Here is a 19,217-nt window from a genome sequence, read left to right on the forward strand (position 1 = left end):
AATTAGAGATGGGCAATAAATGCCAGCCTCGCCAGTGACGCCCACCTCCCATGAACAAATAAAAAAAAGAGGAGGCCATTCCGCCCATTGTGCTCGTGCTGGCCGAAAAAGAGCTATCCAGCTTACTCCCACTTTCCAGCACTTGGTCCGTAGCCCTGTAGGTTACGGCACTTCAAATGCACACCCAGGTAGTTTTTAAATGAGTTGAGGGTTTCTGTCTCCACCACTCTTTCAGGCAGTGAGTTCCAGACCCCCACCACCCTCTGGGTGAAAAAATGTCTCCTCAGCTCCCTCTAATCCTTCTACTAATTACTTTAAATCTGTGACCCTTGGTCACTGACCCCTCTGCTAAGAGAAATAGGTCCTTCCTATCCACTCTATCTGGGACCCTCATAATTTTATATACCTCAATTAAATCTCCCCTCAGCCTCCTTTGTTCCAATAAAAACAACCCCAGTCTATCCAATCTTTTCTCATAACTAAAATTCTCCAGCCCTGGCAACATCCTCATAAATCTCCTCTGTACCCTCTCTAGTGCAATCACATCTTTCCTGTAATGTGGTGACCAGAACTGTACACAGTACTCAAGCTGTGGCCGAACCAATGTTTTATACAGTTCCAGCATAACATCCCTGCTCTTATATTCTATGCCTCGGCTAATAAAGGAAAGTATTCCGTATGTCTTTTTAACCACCTTATCTCCCTGTCCTGCTCCCTTCAGCGATCTGTGGACATGCACTCCAAACTCCCTTTTTTCCCTCTATATCTCTCAGTATCCTCCCATTTATTGTGTATTCCCTTGCCTTGTTTGCTCTCCCCAAATGCATTACCTCACACTTCTCTGGATTGAATTCCATTTGCTACTTTTCTGCCCACCTGACCAATCCATTGATATCTTCCTGCAGCTTTCCTCCTCACTATCAACCACACGGCCAATTTTTGTATCATCTGCAAACTTCTTGATCAAGTCCCCCCACATTCAAGTCGAAATCATTAATATATACCCACAAAAAGCAAGGGACCTCGTACTGAGCTGTGCGGAACCCCACTGGAAACAGCCTTCCAGTCACAAAAACACCCGTCGACCATTACCCTTTGTTTCCTGCCACTGAGCCAATTTTGGATCCAACTTGTCACTTTCCCTTGGATCCCATGGACTTTTTCTTTTTTGACTAGTCTGCCATGTGGGACTTTTTCAAAAGCCTTGCTGAAATCCATATACACTGGATCAAATGCACTATCCTCCTTGTTACCTGCTCAAAAAATTCAATCAAGTTAGTCAGACACGACCTTCCCTTAACAAATCCGTGCTGACTGTCTTTGATCAGTCCGTACCTTTCTAAATGATGATTTATCCTGTGTCTCAGAATTGATTCCAATAATTTGCCCACCACCGAGGTTAGACTGACTGGCCTGTAATTACTCGGTCTATCTCTTTCTCCCTTTTTAAACAATGGTACAATGTTAGCAGTCCTCCAATCCTCCGGCACCAGGCCTGTATCCAGTGAGGATTGGAAATGATGGACAGAACCTCCGCTATTTCCTCCCTTGCTTCTTTTAGCAGCCTGGGATACATTTCATCTGGGCCTGGCGATTTATCTCCTTTCAATCCCCTTAATACTTCCTCTCTCACTATGTTTATCCCATCCAATATTTCACACTCCTCCTCCTAAACTACAATCTCTGCATCGTCCCTCTCTTTTGTGAAGACAGACGCAAAGTATTCATTAAGAGCCAAACCCACATTCTATGATTCTATGAATCAGCTCCTGGTTCCGGGTCACTGTTCTGTGAGCTAAAACACTTCCATTATTGGGCTGTAATTTCCTGGGGCTGGGAAGAAAGGAAAATCTGCTGAACAAGCCCCGCCTACTCACTGTCATTTACGTGCAGGTAGGCGGGGCAATGTGTGGGTCTGTACATCTGCCCCAGGGAAGCAGAGGAAAATTTGGGCAATTACATTTTCGGGCAGCAACTCGGTGGAAGCCCTCCATCACATTTTCCTCCTTTCTCTGCCCTGCTGCCCATAAACAGGTGCCATTCAGCAGCAATACCTATTAATTTTTTCAATGTGTTTCTGTGATAGCTGAAGTCTGACAGACATAGTTGTCTACCAGACATACTGGGTGGGACATCCCACTTCAGCTTTCCTGGTGCACGCTGAGAGGGAATAATGGGAAAATCCGTACTCACAGCCCGTGATTTTCTGACCATTAAACTTAAAGGTGGGAAAATCAAGAGCAATGGGCTGTGAAGTTTCCTGCTCTCACTCCCACTGTGCACTAGGGATGCTAAAGTAGGAAATCCCAGCCACTGACATTATGATGGCTGAAAGAATCAGGTTCATCGTGCCTGTGCCGGCTCTTTGAAAGAGCTGTCCAATCAGTCCCATTCCCCCCCTCTTTCCCCATAGTCAGCAAATTTTTCCTCCAAGTATTTATCCAATTCTATTTTGAACATTATTATTGAATCTGCTTCCACCGCCCTTTCAGGCAGCGCATTCCAGATCATAACAGAATCTCTCCTCATCTTCCCTTCTGGCTCTTTTTCCAGTAACCTTAAATCTGTGTCCTCTGGTTACCGACCCTTCCTCCACTGTAAACAGTTTCTCCTTATTTACTCGATCTAAACCCTTCATGATTTTGAACGTCTCCGTTAAATTTCCCCTTAACATTCTCTGCTCGAAGGAGAACAATCCCAGCTTCTCCAGTCTCTCCACATAACTGAAGTCCCTCATCCCTGGTACCATTCTGATAAATCTCCTCTGCACCCTCTCTAAGGCCTTGACATCCTTCCTAAAGTGTGGTGCCCAGAATTGAACACAATACTCTGGTGATTTATAAAGCTTCTGTACTCTATGCCTCTTATAAGGTCAAGAATCCAATATGCTTTTTTATCAGTCTTCTCAACTTGCCCTGCCACCTTCAAAGATTTGTGTATGTGCACCCCCAGGTTCCTGCACCCCCTTTAAAATTGCACCATTTAGTTTATATTGCCTCTCCTCATTCTTCCTACCAAAATGCATCACTTCACACTTCTCTGCATTAAATTTCATCTGCCATGTATCTGCCCATTTCATCAGTCTGTCTCTGTCCTCCTGAAGTCTGTTACTATCCTCCACACAGTTTACTACATGTCCAAGTTTCGTGTAATCTGCAAACTTTGAAATTGTACCCTCTATACCCAAGTCTAGGTCATTAATATATATCAAAAAGAGCAGTGGTCCTAATACTGACCCCTGGGGAACACCACTGTACACTTCCCTCCGGTCTGAAAAATAACTGTTCACCACTACTCTCTGTTTCCTGTTCCTTAGCTATTTTCGTATCCACGCTACCACTGGCCCATTAATCCCACAGGCTTCAATTTTGCGAACAAGTCTATTATGTGGTTCTTTACAAAAAGTCTTTTGAGTCCATACACAAAACATCAACCACACTCCCCTCATCAACCTTCTCTGTTACTTCATCAAAGAACTCAATCAAGTTAGTCAAACACGATTTGCCTTTAACAAATCTGTGCTGACTGTCATTAATTCACCCATGTTTTTCCAAGTGACAATTAATTTTGTCCCGGATTATTGTCTCTCAAAGTTTCCCCACCACCGAGATTATGCTGACTGGCCTGTAATTGGCTGGTTTATCCCTCTCCCTTTTTTTGAACAGGGGTGCAACATTTGTAATCCTCCAGTCCTCCGGCACCGCCCTCATATCGCAGGACAATTGGATGAAAGAAAAAATAACTTACATTTATGTTGCACCATTTACAACCTCAGGACGCCCCAAAGCACTTTACAGCCAATGAAGTACTTTAAAAGTGTAGTCACTGATGTAAGGTTGGAAATGCAGCAGCCAATTTGCGCACAGCAAGATCCCACAAACAGCGATGTGATAATGACCAGATAATCTATTTTCGTGACGATGGTTGAGGATAAATATTGACCAAGACACTGGAGAGAACTCCACTGCTGATTCCTTGAATTGGGATGGGATCTTTTCTATCCATCTGAGAGGCAAATGGGGCTCAGTTTTACATCTCAGCTGAAAGAAGGCACCTCCAACACTCCAACAGTACTGCACTGGAGTATTAGCCAAGTTTTTGTCCTTAAATCTCTGGAGTGGGATTTGAACCCACAACTTTCTGACTCAGAGGCGAGAGTGCTACCCACTGAGCCAAGACAGAAAAATGTCAGACACATGATTAATGTCCCATCACTGATACATTCTGATTTCCTTTTTCAGGGAGCATGGTATCACTGCTGAAGAAATGAACAAATTTGTAAGTGAATATTAGACAAACTTTTACAATGATTCATACCCTGAGCACGGAGAGCAGTGTCAGATTGTTTCTTTTATTTCCATGACCCACCTCTTCGTACAGATTGAGGACGATTTGTCGGACCCCAGTGAAAACAAGAAACGATATTGCGTGCTGCATCGAAATGATAAAGTAAAGAAAGCTATGAAAGTACAATGTAAAAATAAGTGGAAAAGAATTATGGTAAGTGTAATCCCTCAGGCGTTTCCGCCCAGTGCTAACCCTGCCGATCTGATCAGCTCACAACCGAAGGAAAGAAATCACAAACAGAGAAACAGAGAGAGGCATCCCACAGTTGGCATCTACCCGACAATGTGGAAAATTGCCCAGGTATGTCCTGTCCACAAAAAGCAGGACAAATCCAATCCGGCCAATTACCGCCCCATCAGTCTACTCTCAATCATCAGCAAAGTGATGGAAGGTGTCGTCGACAGTGCTATCAAGCGGCACTTACTTAACAATAACCTGCTCACCGATGCTCAGTTTGGGTTCTGCCAGGACCACTCGACTCCAAACCTCATTACAGCCTTGGTCCAAACAAGGACAAAAGAGCTGAATTCCAGAGGTGAGGTGAGAGTGACTGCCCTTGACATCAACGCAGCATTTGACCGAGTATGGCACCAAGGAGCCCGAGTAAAATTGAAGTTAATGGGAATCATGGGGAAAACTCTCCAGTGGCTGGAGTCATACCTAGCACAAAGGAAGATGGTAGTGGTTGTTGGAGGCCAATCATCTCAGCCCCAGGACATTGCTGCAGGAGTTCCTCAGGGCAGTGTCCTAGGCCCAACCATCTTCAGCTGCTTCATCAATGACCTTCCCTCCATCATAAGGTCAGAAATGGGGATGTTCTCTGATGATTGCACAGTGTTCAGTTCCATTCGCAACCCCTCAAATAATGAAGCAGTCCGAACCCGCGTGCAGCAAGACCTGGACAACATCCAGGCTTGGGCTGATAAGTGGCAAGTAACATTCGCACCAGACAAGTGCCAGGCAATGACCTTCTCCAACAAGAGAGAGTCTAACCACCTCCCCTTGACATTCAACGGTATTACCATCGTCGAATCCCCCACCATCAACATCCTGTGGGTCACCATTTACCAGAAACTTAACTGGACCAGCCATATAAATACTGTGGCTACAAGAGCAGGTCAGAGGCTGGGTATTCTGCGGCGAGTGACTCACCTCCTGACTCCCCAAAGCCTTTCCACCATCTGCAAGGCACAAGTCAGGAGTGTGATGGAATACTCTCCACATGCCTGGATGAGTGCAGCTCCAACAACACTCAAGAAGCTCAAAACCATCCAGGGCGAAGCAGCCCGCTTGATTGGCACCCCATCCACCACCCTAAACATTCAGTCCCTTCACCACCAGCGCACTGTGGCTGCAGTGTGTACCATCCACAGGATGCACTGCAGCAACTTGCCAAGGCTTCTTCGACAGCGCCTCCCAAACCCACGAACTCTACCACCTAGAAGGACAAAAGCAACAGGCACATGGGGAACAATACCACCTACATGTTCCCCTCCAAGTCACACACCATCCTGACTTGGAAATATATCGCCGTTCCTTCCTCGTCGCTGGGTCAAAATCCTGGAACTCTCTTCCTAACAGCACTGTGGGAGAACCTTCACCACACGGACTGCAGCGGTTCAAGAAGGCTCACCACCACCTTCTCAAGGGCAATTAAGGATGAGCAATCAATGCTGGCCTCGCCTGCGATGTCCACATCCCATGAACAAATTTTTTAAAAAGTTACTGCAGAAAGCTCCTCCGCCACAATGAACTTCACAGCAACTCACAGGGTATGATACACTGAGCACGGTATATACAGGTCAGAATCTGATACACTGAGCACGGTATATACAGGTCAGTATCTGATACACTGAGCACGGTATATACAGGTCAGTATCTGATACACTGAGCACGGTATATACAGGTCAGTATCTGATACACTGAGCATGGTATATACAGGTCAGAATGTGATACACTGAGCACGGTATATACAGGTCAGCATCTGATACACTGAGCATGGTATATACAGGTCAGAATCTGATACACTGAGCACGGTATATACAGGTCAGAATCTGATACACTGAGCATGGTATATACAGGTCAGAATGTGATACACTGAGCACGGTATATACAGGTCAGAATGTGATACACTGAGCACGGTAGATACAGGACAGAGTGCGATATACTGAGCACAGTATATACAGGACAGAGTGTGATACCCTGAGCACGATATATACAGGACAGAGTGTGATACCCTGAGCACGGTATATACAGGACAGAGTGCGATACCCTGAGCACGATATATACAGGACAGAGTGCGATACCCTGAGCACAGTATATACAGGACAGAGTGCGATACCCTGAGCACAGTATATACAGGACAGAGTGCGATACCCTGAGCATGATATATACAGGACAGAGTGTGATACCCTGAGCACGATATATACAGGACAGAGTGTGATACCCTGAGCACGGTATATACAGGACAGAGTGTGATACCCTGAGCACAGTATATACAGGACAGAGTGTGATACCCTGAGCACAGTATATACAGGACAGAGTGCGATACCCTGAGCACAGTATATACAGGACAGAGTGCGATACCCTGAGCACGGTATATACAGGACAGAGTGTGATACCCTGAGCACGGTATATAAGAACATAAGAAATAGGAGCAGGAGTAGGCCAATCGGCCCCTCGAGCCTGCTCCGCCATTCAATAAGATCATGGCTGATCTGATCCGAACCTCAAATCTAAATTCATGTCCAATTTCCTGCCCGCTCCCCGTAACCCCTAATTCCCTTTACTTCTAGGAAACTGTCTATTTCTGTTTTAAATTTATTTAATGATGTAGCTTCCACAGCTTCCTGGGGCAGCAAATTCCACAGACCGACTACCCTCTGAGTGAAGAAGTTTCTCCTCATCTCAGTTTTGAAAGAGCAGCCCCTTATTCTAAGATTATGCCCCCTAGTTCTAGTTTCACCCATCCTTGGGAACATCCTTACCGCATCCACCCGATCAAGCCCCTTCACAATCTTATATGTTTCAATAAGATCGCCTCTCATTCTTCTGAACTCCAATGAGTAAAGTTCCAATCTACTCAACCTCTCCTCATATGTCCGCCCCCTCATCCCCGGGATTAACCGAGTGAACCTTCTTTGTACTGCCTCGAGAGCAAGTATGTCTTTTCTTAAGTATGGAGACCAAAACTGTATGCAGTATTCCAGGTGCGGTCTCACCAATACCTTATATAACTGCAGCAATACCTCCCTGTTTTTATATTCTATCCCCCTAGCAATAAAAGCCAACATTCCGTTGGCCTTCTTGATCACCTGCTGCACCTGCATACTAACTTTTTGATCTTCTTGCACTAGGACCCCCAGATCCCTTTGTACTTGTACTGCAGTACTTTCCAGTTTCTCACCATTAAGATAATAACTTGCTCTCTGATTTTTCCTGCCAAAGTGCATAACCTCACATTTTCCAATATTGTATTGCATATATACAGGACAGAGTGTGATACCCTGAGCACGGTATATACAGGACAGAGTGTGATACCCTGAGCACAGTATATACAGGGCAGAGTGCGATACCCTGAGCACTGTATATACAGGACAGAGTGTGATACCCTGAGCACTGTATATCCAGGAGAGAATGTGATATACTGAGCACGGTATATACAGGACAGAGTGTGATACCCTGAGCACGGTATATAGAGGACAGAGTGTGATACCCTGAGCACTGTATATACAGGACAGAGTGTGATATACTGAGCATGGTATATGCAGGACAGAGTGTAATACTCTGAGCACTGTATATACAAGCAGAGTGTAATACCCTGAGCACAGTATATACAGGACAGAGTGCGATAAGCTGAGCACGGTATATACAGGACAGAGTGTGATACCCTGAGCATGGTATATACAGGACAGAGTGTAATACCCTGAGCACAGTATATACAGGACAGATTGCGATAACCTGAGCACGGTATATACAGGACAGAGTGTGATACCCTGAGCATGGTATATACAGGACAGAGTGTAATACTCTGAGCACTGTATATACAAGCAGAGTGTGATACACTGAGCACGGTGTATACAGGACAGAGTGTGATATACTGAGCACAGTATATACAGGACAGAGTGCGATACCCTGAGCACGGTATATACAGGACAGAGTGTGATACCCTGAGCATGGTATATACAGGACAGAGTGTAATACTCTGAGCACTGTATATACAAGCAGAGTGTGATACACTGAGCACGGTGTATACAGGACAGAGTGTGATATACTGAGCACAGTATATACAGGACAGAGTGCGATACCCTGAGCACGGTATATACAGGACAGAGTGTGATACCCTGAGCATGGTATATACAGGACAGAGTGTGATACCCTGAGCACGGTATATACAGGACAGAGTGTGATATACTGAGCATGGTATATACAGGACAGAGTGTGATACCCTGAGCACGGTATATACAGGACAGAGTGTGATATACTGAGCATGGTATATACAGGACAGAGTGTGATACCCTGAGCACGATATATACAGGACAGAGTGCGATACCCTGAGCACGATATATACAGAGCAGAGTGTAATACTCTGAGTGCTGTATATAGAAAGATAGAAAACATAGAAAATAGGAGCAAGAGTAGGCCATTCGGCCCTTCAGGCCTGCTCCGCCATTCAAAATGATGGCTGATCGTCTAACTCAGTATCCTGTTCCCGCTTTTTTCCCCATATCCCTTGATCCCTTTAGCATTAAGAAATATATCAATCTCCTTCTTGAATACATCTAATGACTTGGCCTCCACTGCCTTCTGTGGTAGAGAATTCCACAGGTTCACCACCCTCTGAGTGAAGAAATTTCTCCTCATCTCGGTGCTAAATGGCATACCCCAAATGCTGAGACTGTGACCCCTGGTTCTGGACTTCCCAGCCATCGAGAACATCCTCCCTGTATCTAGTCTGTCTGGTCCTGTTAGAATTTTATATGTTTCGATGAGATCACCTCTCATTCTTCTAAACTCTAGTGAATATAGGCCTAGTCGACCCAATCTCTCCTTATACGTCAATCCTGCCATCCCAGGAATCGGTCTGGTAAACCTTTGTGGCACTCCCTCCATGGCAAGGACATCCTTCCTCAGATAAGGAGACCAAAGCTCCACACAATACTCCAGATGTGGTCTCACCAAGGCTCTGTATAACTGCAGTAAGACATCCCTGCTCCTGTACTCAAATCCTTTTGCAATGAAGGCCAACATACCATTCGCCTTCCGAACTGCTTGCTGCACCTGAATGCTCGCTTTCAGCGACTGGTATACAAGGACACCCAGGTCTCATTGCACCTCCCCTTTTTCCAATCTATCACCATTCAGATAATAATCTGCCTTTCTGTTTTTACAATCAAAATGGATAACCTCCCATTTATCCACATTATACTGCATCTGCCATGTTCTTGCCCACTCACCCAACTTATCTAAATCACATTGGAGCCTCTTTGCATCCTCCTCACAGCTCACATTCCATCCCAGCTTCGTGTCGTCTGCAAACTTGGAAATGTGACATTCAGTTCCCTCATCCAAATCATTGATATATATTGTGAATAGCTGGGGCCCAAGCACTGATCCCTGCGGTACCCCCCTAGTCACTGCCTGCCACCCAGAAAAGGACCCGTTTATTCCTACTCTCTGTTTCCTGTCTGTTAACCAATTCTCAATCCATGCCAGTATATTCCCCCCAATCCCATGTGCTTTAATTTTGCACACTGACCTCTTGTGTGGGACCTTATCAGAAGCCTTTTGAAAATCCAAATACACCATATCCACTGGTTCTCCCCTATCTATTCTACTAGTTACATCCTCAAAAAACTCCAGTAGATTTGTTAAACATGATTTTCCTTTCATAAACCCTTGCTGACTTTGTCCAATCCTGTTAATGCCCTCCAAGTGATATCAGGTAGATTATCAGGTCCTGCGGATTTGTCAGCCTTTAGCCCCATTAATTTCCCTAGCACTATTTTTTTTACTAATACTGGTTTCCTTCAGTTCCTCCCTCTCACTAGACCCTTGGTTCCCGAACATTTCTGGGAGATTATTTGTGAAGACAGAACCAAAGTATGCGTTTAATTGTTCTGCCATTTCTTTGTTCCCCATTATACTTTCTCCCATTTCTGACTGTAAGGGACCTACATTTGTCTTCACTAATCTTTTTCTCTTGACATATTTATAGAAGCTTTTACAGTCAGTTTTTATGTTCCCTGCTAGTTTACTCTCATGCTCTATTTTTCCCCTCTTAATCAATTTCTTTGTCCTCCTTTGCTGAATTCTGGACTGCTCCCAATCCTCAGGCTTGCCGTTTTTTCTGGCAATTTTATATGCCTCCTCTTTGGATCTAATACTATCCCTATTTTCTTTTGTAATCCACGGTTGAGCCACTTTTCCTGTTTTATTTTTACGTCAGACAGGAATGAATAATTGTTGTAATTCCTGCACACGTTCTTTAAATATTAGCCATTGCCTATCCACCGTCATCCCTTTTAGTAAAGTTCCCCAATCTATCATAGCCAACTCGCACCTCATACTTTTGTAATTTCCTTTATTTAGATTCAGGACCCTAATTTCGGATTCAACTACTTCACTCTCCATCTTAATGAGGAATTCTATCATGTTATGGTCGCTGTTCCCTAAGGGACCCCGCACAACAAGATTGTTAATTTATTCTTTCTCATTGCACAATACCCAGTCTAGGATCGCCTGTTCTCTAGTTGGTTCCTTAACATATTGTTCTAGAAAACCATCACGTACACACTCCAGGAATTCCTCCCCCACAGTATTATTGCTAATTTGGTTTGACCAATCTATATGTGGATTAAAGTCACCCATGATTATAGTTGCACCCTTCTTGCATGCGTCTCTAATTTCTTATTTAATGCCCTCCCCTACATCTCCACTACTGTTTGGGGACCCAGAGACAACCCCCACCAACGTTTTCTGCCCCTTGGTGTTTCTTAGCTCCACCCATACAGATTCCACAACGTGATTTTCCGAGCCAATATCCTTCCTCACTATTGCATTGATTTCCTCCTTTACTAACAACTCTACCCCACCTCCTTTCCCTTTTTGCCTGTCCTTCCTAAATATTGAATACCCCTGGATGTTCAGTTCCCATCCTTGGTCACCCTGCAGCCATGTCTCCGTAATCGCAACTATATCATAACTATTAATATCTATCTGCGCTGTTAATTCATCTACCTTATTGCGAATGCTCCGCACATTTAGACACAATGCCTTTCAACTTGTCTTTTTAAGATTGCTAGTCATCTTAGTTTTATTTTGCACTATGGCCCTATTTATTTTTCGCCCTTGTTTTCTCTACCTTCCACTATTGCTTCTTCCCTTTCTGTCTTTTGTTTCTATCATTGTTTCCCCCTCCTCTGCCTCCCTGCTCAAGTTCCCATCCCCCTGCCATTCGAGTTTCAACCTTCCCCAACAGCACTAGCAAACACCCCCTCGAGGACATCGGTCCCGGTCCTGCTCAGGTGTAACCCATCCCGCTTGTACAGGTCCCACCTTCCCCAGAACCGGTCCCAATGTCCCAGGAATCTAAATCCCTCCCTCCTACAACATCCCTGCAACCATGCATTCATTTGGTCTGTTCTATCCTGGTCTGTTCTGAGATCACTACCTTTGAGGTCCTGCTTTCTAATTTATCTCCTAACTCCTTAAATTCATCTTGCAGGACCTCATCTCTTTTTTTACCTATGTCGTTGGTACCGAAATGGACCACGACTACTGGCTGTTCACCCTCCCCCTCCAGAATGCCCTGCAGCCGCTCCGTGACATCCTTGACCCTAGCACCAGGGAGGCAACACACCATCCTAGAGTCACGTTTGCAGTCGCAGAAACGCCTATCTGTTCCCCTTACAATTGAATCCCCTATCACTATAGCCCTGTCACTCTTATTCCTCCCCTCCTGTGCAGCAGAGCCACTTGTGGTGCCACGAACTTGGCTCTTGCTGCATTCCCCTGACACGTCATCTCCCCCAAGACAGAGTGTGATACCTTGTATGGTGTATATACAGCGCAGATTTTGATATGCTGAGTGCTGTGTATATAGGGCAGAATGTGATATGATGAGTGCTTTTTTAAAAAAAATTTCATTCATGGGATGTGGACATCGCTGGCAAGGCTGGCATTTATTGCCCATCCCAAACTGCCCTTGAGAAGGTGGTGGTGAGCCGCCTTCTTGAACCGCTGCAGTCCGTGTGGTGAAGGTTCTCCCACAGTGCTGTTAAGAAGGGAGTTCCAGGATTTTGACCCAGCAATGATGAAGGAACGGCGATATATTTCCAAGTCGGGATGGTGTGTGACTTGGAGGGAAACGTGCAGGTGGTGTTGTTCCCATGTGCCTGCTGCTCTTGTCCTTCTAGGTGGTAGAGGTCATGGGTTTAGGAGGTGCTGTCAAAGAAGCCTTGGCGAGTTGCTGCAGTGCATCCTGTGGATGGTACACACTGCATTCACGGTGCACCGGTGGTGGAGGTTCTGCCTGTATATACAGTGCTCTGAGTATTGCACTCTGCCTGTATATACAGTGCTCAGGGTATCACACTCTGCCTGTATATACAGTGCTCAGGGTATTACACTCTTCCTGTATATACAATGCTCAGGGTATCACACTCTGCCTGTATATACAGTGCTCTGAGTATTACACTCTGCCTGTATATACAATGCTCAGGGTATCACACTCTGCCTGTACGCACAGTGCTCTGAGTATTACACTCTGCCTGTATATACAGTGCTCTGAGTATTACACTCTGCCTGTATATACAGTGCTCAGGGTATCACACTCTGCCTGTATATACAGTGCTCAGGGTATCACACTCTTCCTGTATAGGGGATTCGGCGATGCTAATGCCATTGAATATCCAGGGGAGGTGGTTAGACTCTCTCTTGTTGGAGATGGTCATTGTCTGGCACTTGTCTGGTGCGAATGTTACTTGCCACTTATCAGCCCAAGCCTGGATGTTGTCCAGGTCTTGCTGCATGCGGGCACGACTGCTTTATTATCTGAAGGGTTGCGAATGGAACTGAACACTGTGCAATCATCAGCGAAATCCCCACTTCTAATCTTATGATGAAGGGAATGTCATTGATGAAGCAACGGAAGGTGATTGGGCCTAGGACACTGCCCTGAGGAACTCCTGCGGCGATGTACAGGGTCGAGTGTGATACCCTTGGCACTGTATGTACTGGCAGAGTGTCATACCCAGAACACTTTATACACAGGACATAATGTGATATCCTGAGCACTGTATTTGCATGGCAGAGTTTGATACCTTGAATGCTACAAAGAATTACAAAGAATGTACAGAACAGAAACATGCCATTCAGCCCAACAAGTACATGCCTGCATTTATGCTCCACATGAGCCTCCTCCCTCCCTACTTCATCTAACCCCATCACCATATCCTTCAATTCCTTTCTCCCTTATGTATTTATCTCGCTTCCCCTTAAATGTATCTACACTAGTCGCCTCAACCACTCCATGTTGGAGCGAGTTCCACATTCTAATCACTCTCTGGGTAAAGAAGTTTCTCCTGAATTCCCTATTGAATTTATTAGTGACTATTTTATATTATGGCCCCTAGTTCTGGTCTCCCCCAAAAGTGAAAACATCTTCTCTACGTCTACCCTATCAAACCCTTTCATAATCTTAAAGACCTCTATCAGGTCACCCCTCAGTCTTCTCTTTTGTTGAAAAACGAGCCCCGTCCTGCTCAATCTTTTCTGATAGGTATAACCTCTCAGTTCTGGTATCATCCTAGTAAATTTTTTTTGCACCTTCTCCAGTGCCTCTATATCCTTTTTATAAGATGGAGACCGGAACTGTTCACAGTACTCCCAAGTGTGGTCTCACCAAGGTTCTATACAAGTTTAACATAACTTCTCTGCTTTTCAATTCGATCCCTCCAGAAATGAACCCCAGAGCTTGATTTGCCTTTTTATGGCCTCATTAACCTGCGTCGCTGCTTTTAGTGATTTGTGCATCTCTACCCCGAGATCCCTCTGCTCCTCTACCCCGTTAGGCTGTTGCTGTAGAATGCTGTATATACAGGACAGAGTGAGATACCTTATGCGGTGTATATACATGGCAACGTGTGATCCCCTGAGCCCTGTGCCCTAACTGCTGAATACAGCGTAGACCATGATACGCAGAGCAGTAGGGCAGAGTGTGATAGCTGTGCACTGTATATACAGGGTCCGGGGATGAGCCTCCAGGAGTTGGACTCCGATGCTGTGTGGCTGCATCGGCAGCGCCCACTGCCAAGGACCCCAAAAACGTGGGTCAACGATGGCCAGACCATGGCAATGTCGGGTCTCCTCCTGCGAAGTGGCAGATTGTGGCTCCAGTGGGCCTGTGTGTCAGTGAACCACTTTAAAAATGTTCAAACAAAATTTCCTTCCCATTTTTCAGGGGTCCAGCCCCTGACCCCTGCCGGGATTCCTTCCCCATTGGGGCCCACTTGCACTTTTCCGGAGGCTGATATCCCTCATCTCACTGGACATACCAGATTCCAAACTTACAATGGATCCCACTGAGGTCAAGGAAATGGGGGCTCCAGGTGGAGGGTGTTGACGCTCCCTCCATGTCAGTGTCTGTGTTTGGGCAGCAGAAGTTCCAGTATAAGGTCCGAGCCCCCCCAGCATACACAGGCCCAGCAGAGTTTGTGACTATTCCCGTGGAGTCCTGCTGGAGTTATGGCGGCAATGTGCCAGAACGGCCGAGCCATTTGAGGGCAATTAAATTGGAAGAAAATCAATAAAGTTTCACAAAGAGAATTGAACTTCCAGCTTAAAGTCGGCATGAGATTCCTGACCATTGCGTCCATCCCTAATTATTGAACATGGGAGGGGCTTAAACTGAAAACACTTTCATCTCAAATGTTTATTTTTCAGAGAAAGCAGTCTGCAGAATTAGAATTTTCAGAAGATGATCTCTACGTCTTCACCGTGAGCTCTGCACAATATTGGAAGTCACCCTCCAGTGATTCAGAAACAGGTTTGTGTGGGCTCCCTGTGTAGATTACTACAGGTTTAGGAGGAACATGATGGCTGGGCATCCATGTAACCGTTAGCAACAGAGTATTCATCAAACAGCACTAGATGGACATTCATAGTAATTATATGGACAGTGGGTGGACATTCACTGCACTTAAATGGAGAATGGATAGAAATTTAACGCACTTTTCAGGACAAAGAATGGACATTGACTGCACTTCTAGGGAGAATGGAGGGACATTCACAGCACTTCTCTGGGCAATGCATGGACATTCACTGCACTTATTTGGACATTGGATGGACAATCACTGCACATACCTTGACAAGGGATGGACATCCACAGCACTTAGATTGACAATGGATGGACATACAGTGCACTTATTTGGACAATGGATGGACAGTAACTGCATTTATATGGACAATGGATGGACATTTGCAGCAGTTATCTGGCCAGTATATGGACATTCACTGCACATGTGGGGAAAGGATGGATATTCACCACGATTAGATGGACACTGGATGAACATTCACAACACTGTCTCTAGCTTTTCAAATCTGTTTAAAAGGGTGAAGGGCTTATCCGCAGTTTGGCGAGCCAGTCAGGAGCTAAGACTAGTCGCTGTTTGAACGTTGAATTGGTGTGGGATAGCCCTGATTTGATAAGACCCTTACAGTAGTAGAAGTGATCAAGTTGTTCCTCTCGGATATTTGAACAATGAATAAATTAGAGGAGTATGTAGCCTGGCATGGTGGTGAACCCCTAAAGATTGGAGATTGAGTGGGTAAAACAAACCCCCAAGCGAGTTAGTGAAGATACTCGAGAAGGATTTTTTGAGCAAACCCGAGAAGGACAGGACAAAATCTGCCATAATACAAGGATTGTTTTCTGTGGTCAGAACTCTGTCTGATACAAATAAAGGTATAAAGGAGAAGTGTAAGAGGTTGAAAGACGTCTCTAAGAAGGAACAGGGGGAGAAGCAGCAATTGTTAGAGCATCTTACATTAACTAGGGCAAACAATATTACCTGTGCGGAGGCTTTGATGGAGAGAAGTCAAAGATGTGAGGTATTGGAACGAAACGTACTTGAATTACAGAATAATGTGAGTGAGGTCGAATTAGATGACCTGAAGAGTAGCTTTAGACAAAGATACAAACCCGACAGGAATTAGGGCCAAGGGGCTCACAACACATGGTTGCAGTTTTAGATGCCGAGCCTGTCTCGATAAAGGATATTACCAACAGCCCGATCACTATCCCTCGACCCCCTCTTTATATTCACCATTGCTGTCACACTTACATCCCTCAGCCCCTCCATTCTCTGGAAGTAGGCCGCCCAGCATTTGCGTTGAGCCTGTTACCGTTACTGCCTCTACACTCAGTCGGCAGGGCGCTCAGGTAGATGATGGCGATGTTACCAGACAGACCACCACCGTAACCCGTCCCTTAAGCCTGAGGAAGTACTATGTTTATAAAAGAATTAGGCCCCTTTCCACACAGTAAGGTATTGACGACCAGATCGACTGGCTGCACCGGCTTAATAGTTTGAGACTTGCTAATATCCTCAGCACGAGTGACGCCAAGCGGTTTATCGAGAAGGGTGCGGGTGCGCACTGACAGGAATTATTTAGCCCTAGTTAGGCGAGTGATACTCTGAGAGACTGGGTCCAATAAGGAGATTATAGTATCGAATCATAGAAAGGTTACAGCACGGAAGGAGACCATTCGGCCCATCGAGTCCGTGATAACTCTCTGCAAGAGCAATCCAGCCAGTCCCACTCCCCCACCCTATCCCCGTAGTCCTGTGATTTTTTTTTCCTTTTAAGTACTTATCCAGTTCCCTTTTGAAGGCCATGATTGAATCTGCCTCCACCACCCCCTCGGGCAGTGCATTCCAGATCCTAACCACTCGCAGTGTAAAAACTTTATCCTCATGTCGCCTTTGCTTCTTTTGCCAATCACCTTAAATCTACGTCCTCTGGTTCTTGACTCCTCCGCCAATGGGAACAGTTTCTCTCTATCTACTCTGTCCAGACTGTTCATGATTTTAAATACCTCGATCAAATCTCTTCTCAACCGTCTCCGTTCCAAAGAGAACAACCCCAGCTTCTCCAGTCTATGCACGTAACTGAAGTCCATCATCCCTGGAATCATTCTAGTAAATTTCCTCTGCACCCTTTCTAAGGCCTTCACATCCTTCCTAAAGTGCGGTGCCCAGAACTGGACACAATACTCCAGTTGTGGTCGAACCAGTGTTTTATAAAGGTTCATCATAACCTTCTTGCTTTTGTACTCTATGCCTCTATTTATAAAGCCCAGGATCCCATATGCTTTTTTAACTGCTTTCTCAACCTGCCTGCCACCTTCAATAATTTGTGTACATAAACCCCCAGATCTCCCTGTTCCTGCTCCCCTTTTAGAATTGTGCCCTTTAGTTTATATTGCCTCTCCTCATTCTTCCTTCCGGAATATATCACCACACTTTTCTGCGTTAAATTTCATCTGCCATGTGTCCGCCCATTCCACCAGCCTGTCTATATCCTTTTGAAGTCTATCACTATCCTCCTCACTGTTCACTACACTTCCAAGTTTTGTGTCATCTGCGGTATTGCTCAGACAAGTAATGAGAACCCCCACTTACATAATGACTGCCTGTGGTTTACTTGGTCCCTCTACCACCATGGCAATAAGGACAATCCTCAGTATACCGGCCTCTAGTTGGAGGGTATGAGACCCGAAATTAAGGGCCAGGTTAAGGTTGCCTGGCAGAGGGGTGGAATCCATGTTGACCTCCTTGAAAGGGCAAGCGCCATTTTTGATCATTTTCAAAGGACCCAGCCACGGGCTCCTATTGATGAGGCTCATGCCTTCTGGTTGGATGGTGTCAGACCTAAGACCCACGATGCCAAGTCTGCCAGTCGGGATGAGCCCCAATCGTACGGATACCCCTTTAGAGGTAGAGGGAGAGGCCATGACAGGAGTGGACACTACTCTCAGGAACTCTCCTACTCTGAGTTGAGGGACTAATTAAGGGAACCGATAGATGAAAATAGACGCCTTTGTAGTCGGGGCACAGGCCAGGCCCCCGCAGGGGACCATGAACTTTCACAGTTACAGGTGCTACCCCCTTCCCACCAGTCCACCATGGTTGCCCGTTTTACATTAGAAGGTGGGGAAGACCCATTGTGCCATCATCTATAGGGGGAGATCGACGAGTGATGTTAATAGATACAGGGTCGTCAGTTAGTTTAACATCTAGGGCAACACTAAATCTGATAACTCCCAATGTCATCGCCAAGTCATGTTTGGTAGAATAAAATGTTTGATGAAAGAGTTAAAGAAAAAGGAAAATAAGCAGAAACAGTTAGAAATAGAAGCACAGGCGGAGGAAATGCAGCAATTTAAAGATGAGATTGTTGACCAACGAACAGCAGGAGCTTGTTCAGGAGCATTCAAAGTTTCTGTGGAAAGCGACCATCTCAAAACTGAGAGTGAAAGGGAAAGTGTGAGAGGTGAGAAGATGGTCTGGGAGTTGCAAGAGTGAGAGAGGCAGTCACCATGATTCAGCAACCGAGCAATTTACTGGGACTTTCGACGTGTTCCTCAGTACCCCTTCCCTGTGTACTCTCTGCCATTACACTCCTTCCCCATGTACTCTATGCCATTACACTCCATCCCTGTGTACTCTCTGCCATTACACTCCTTCCCCATGTACTCTATGCCATTACACTCCTTCCCTGTGTACTCTCTGCCATTACACTCCTTCCCTGTGTACTCTCTGCCATTCCACCCTTTCCCTGTGTACTCTATACCATTGCACCTTTTC

The 19,217-nt window shown here is 45.5% G+C and overlaps 1 protein-coding gene across 1 annotated transcript in view; it reads left to right on the top strand.

The window, feature by feature from the left end:
* The window catches only part of LOC137312362 (nuclear GTPase SLIP-GC-like), a 95,537-nt gene that overhangs the window by 18,707 nt on the left and 57,613 nt on the right, over nucleotides 1-19,217 (top strand). The window contains exons 3-5 of the mRNA XM_067978937.1: nucleotides 4,242-4,278; nucleotides 4,381-4,500; nucleotides 15,292-15,394. Coding sequence (XP_067835038.1) covers nucleotides 4,242-4,278; nucleotides 4,381-4,500; nucleotides 15,292-15,394 — 260 coding nt within the window. The remainder of the gene's footprint in view (nucleotides 1-4,241; nucleotides 4,279-4,380; nucleotides 4,501-15,291; nucleotides 15,395-19,217) is intronic.

Source organism: Heptranchias perlo, unplaced genomic scaffold (genome assembly GCF_035084215.1).
Source record: "Heptranchias perlo isolate sHepPer1 unplaced genomic scaffold, sHepPer1.hap1 HAP1_SCAFFOLD_428, whole genome shotgun sequence".
NCBI lineage: Eukaryota > Metazoa > Chordata > Chondrichthyes > Hexanchiformes > Hexanchidae > Heptranchias > Heptranchias perlo.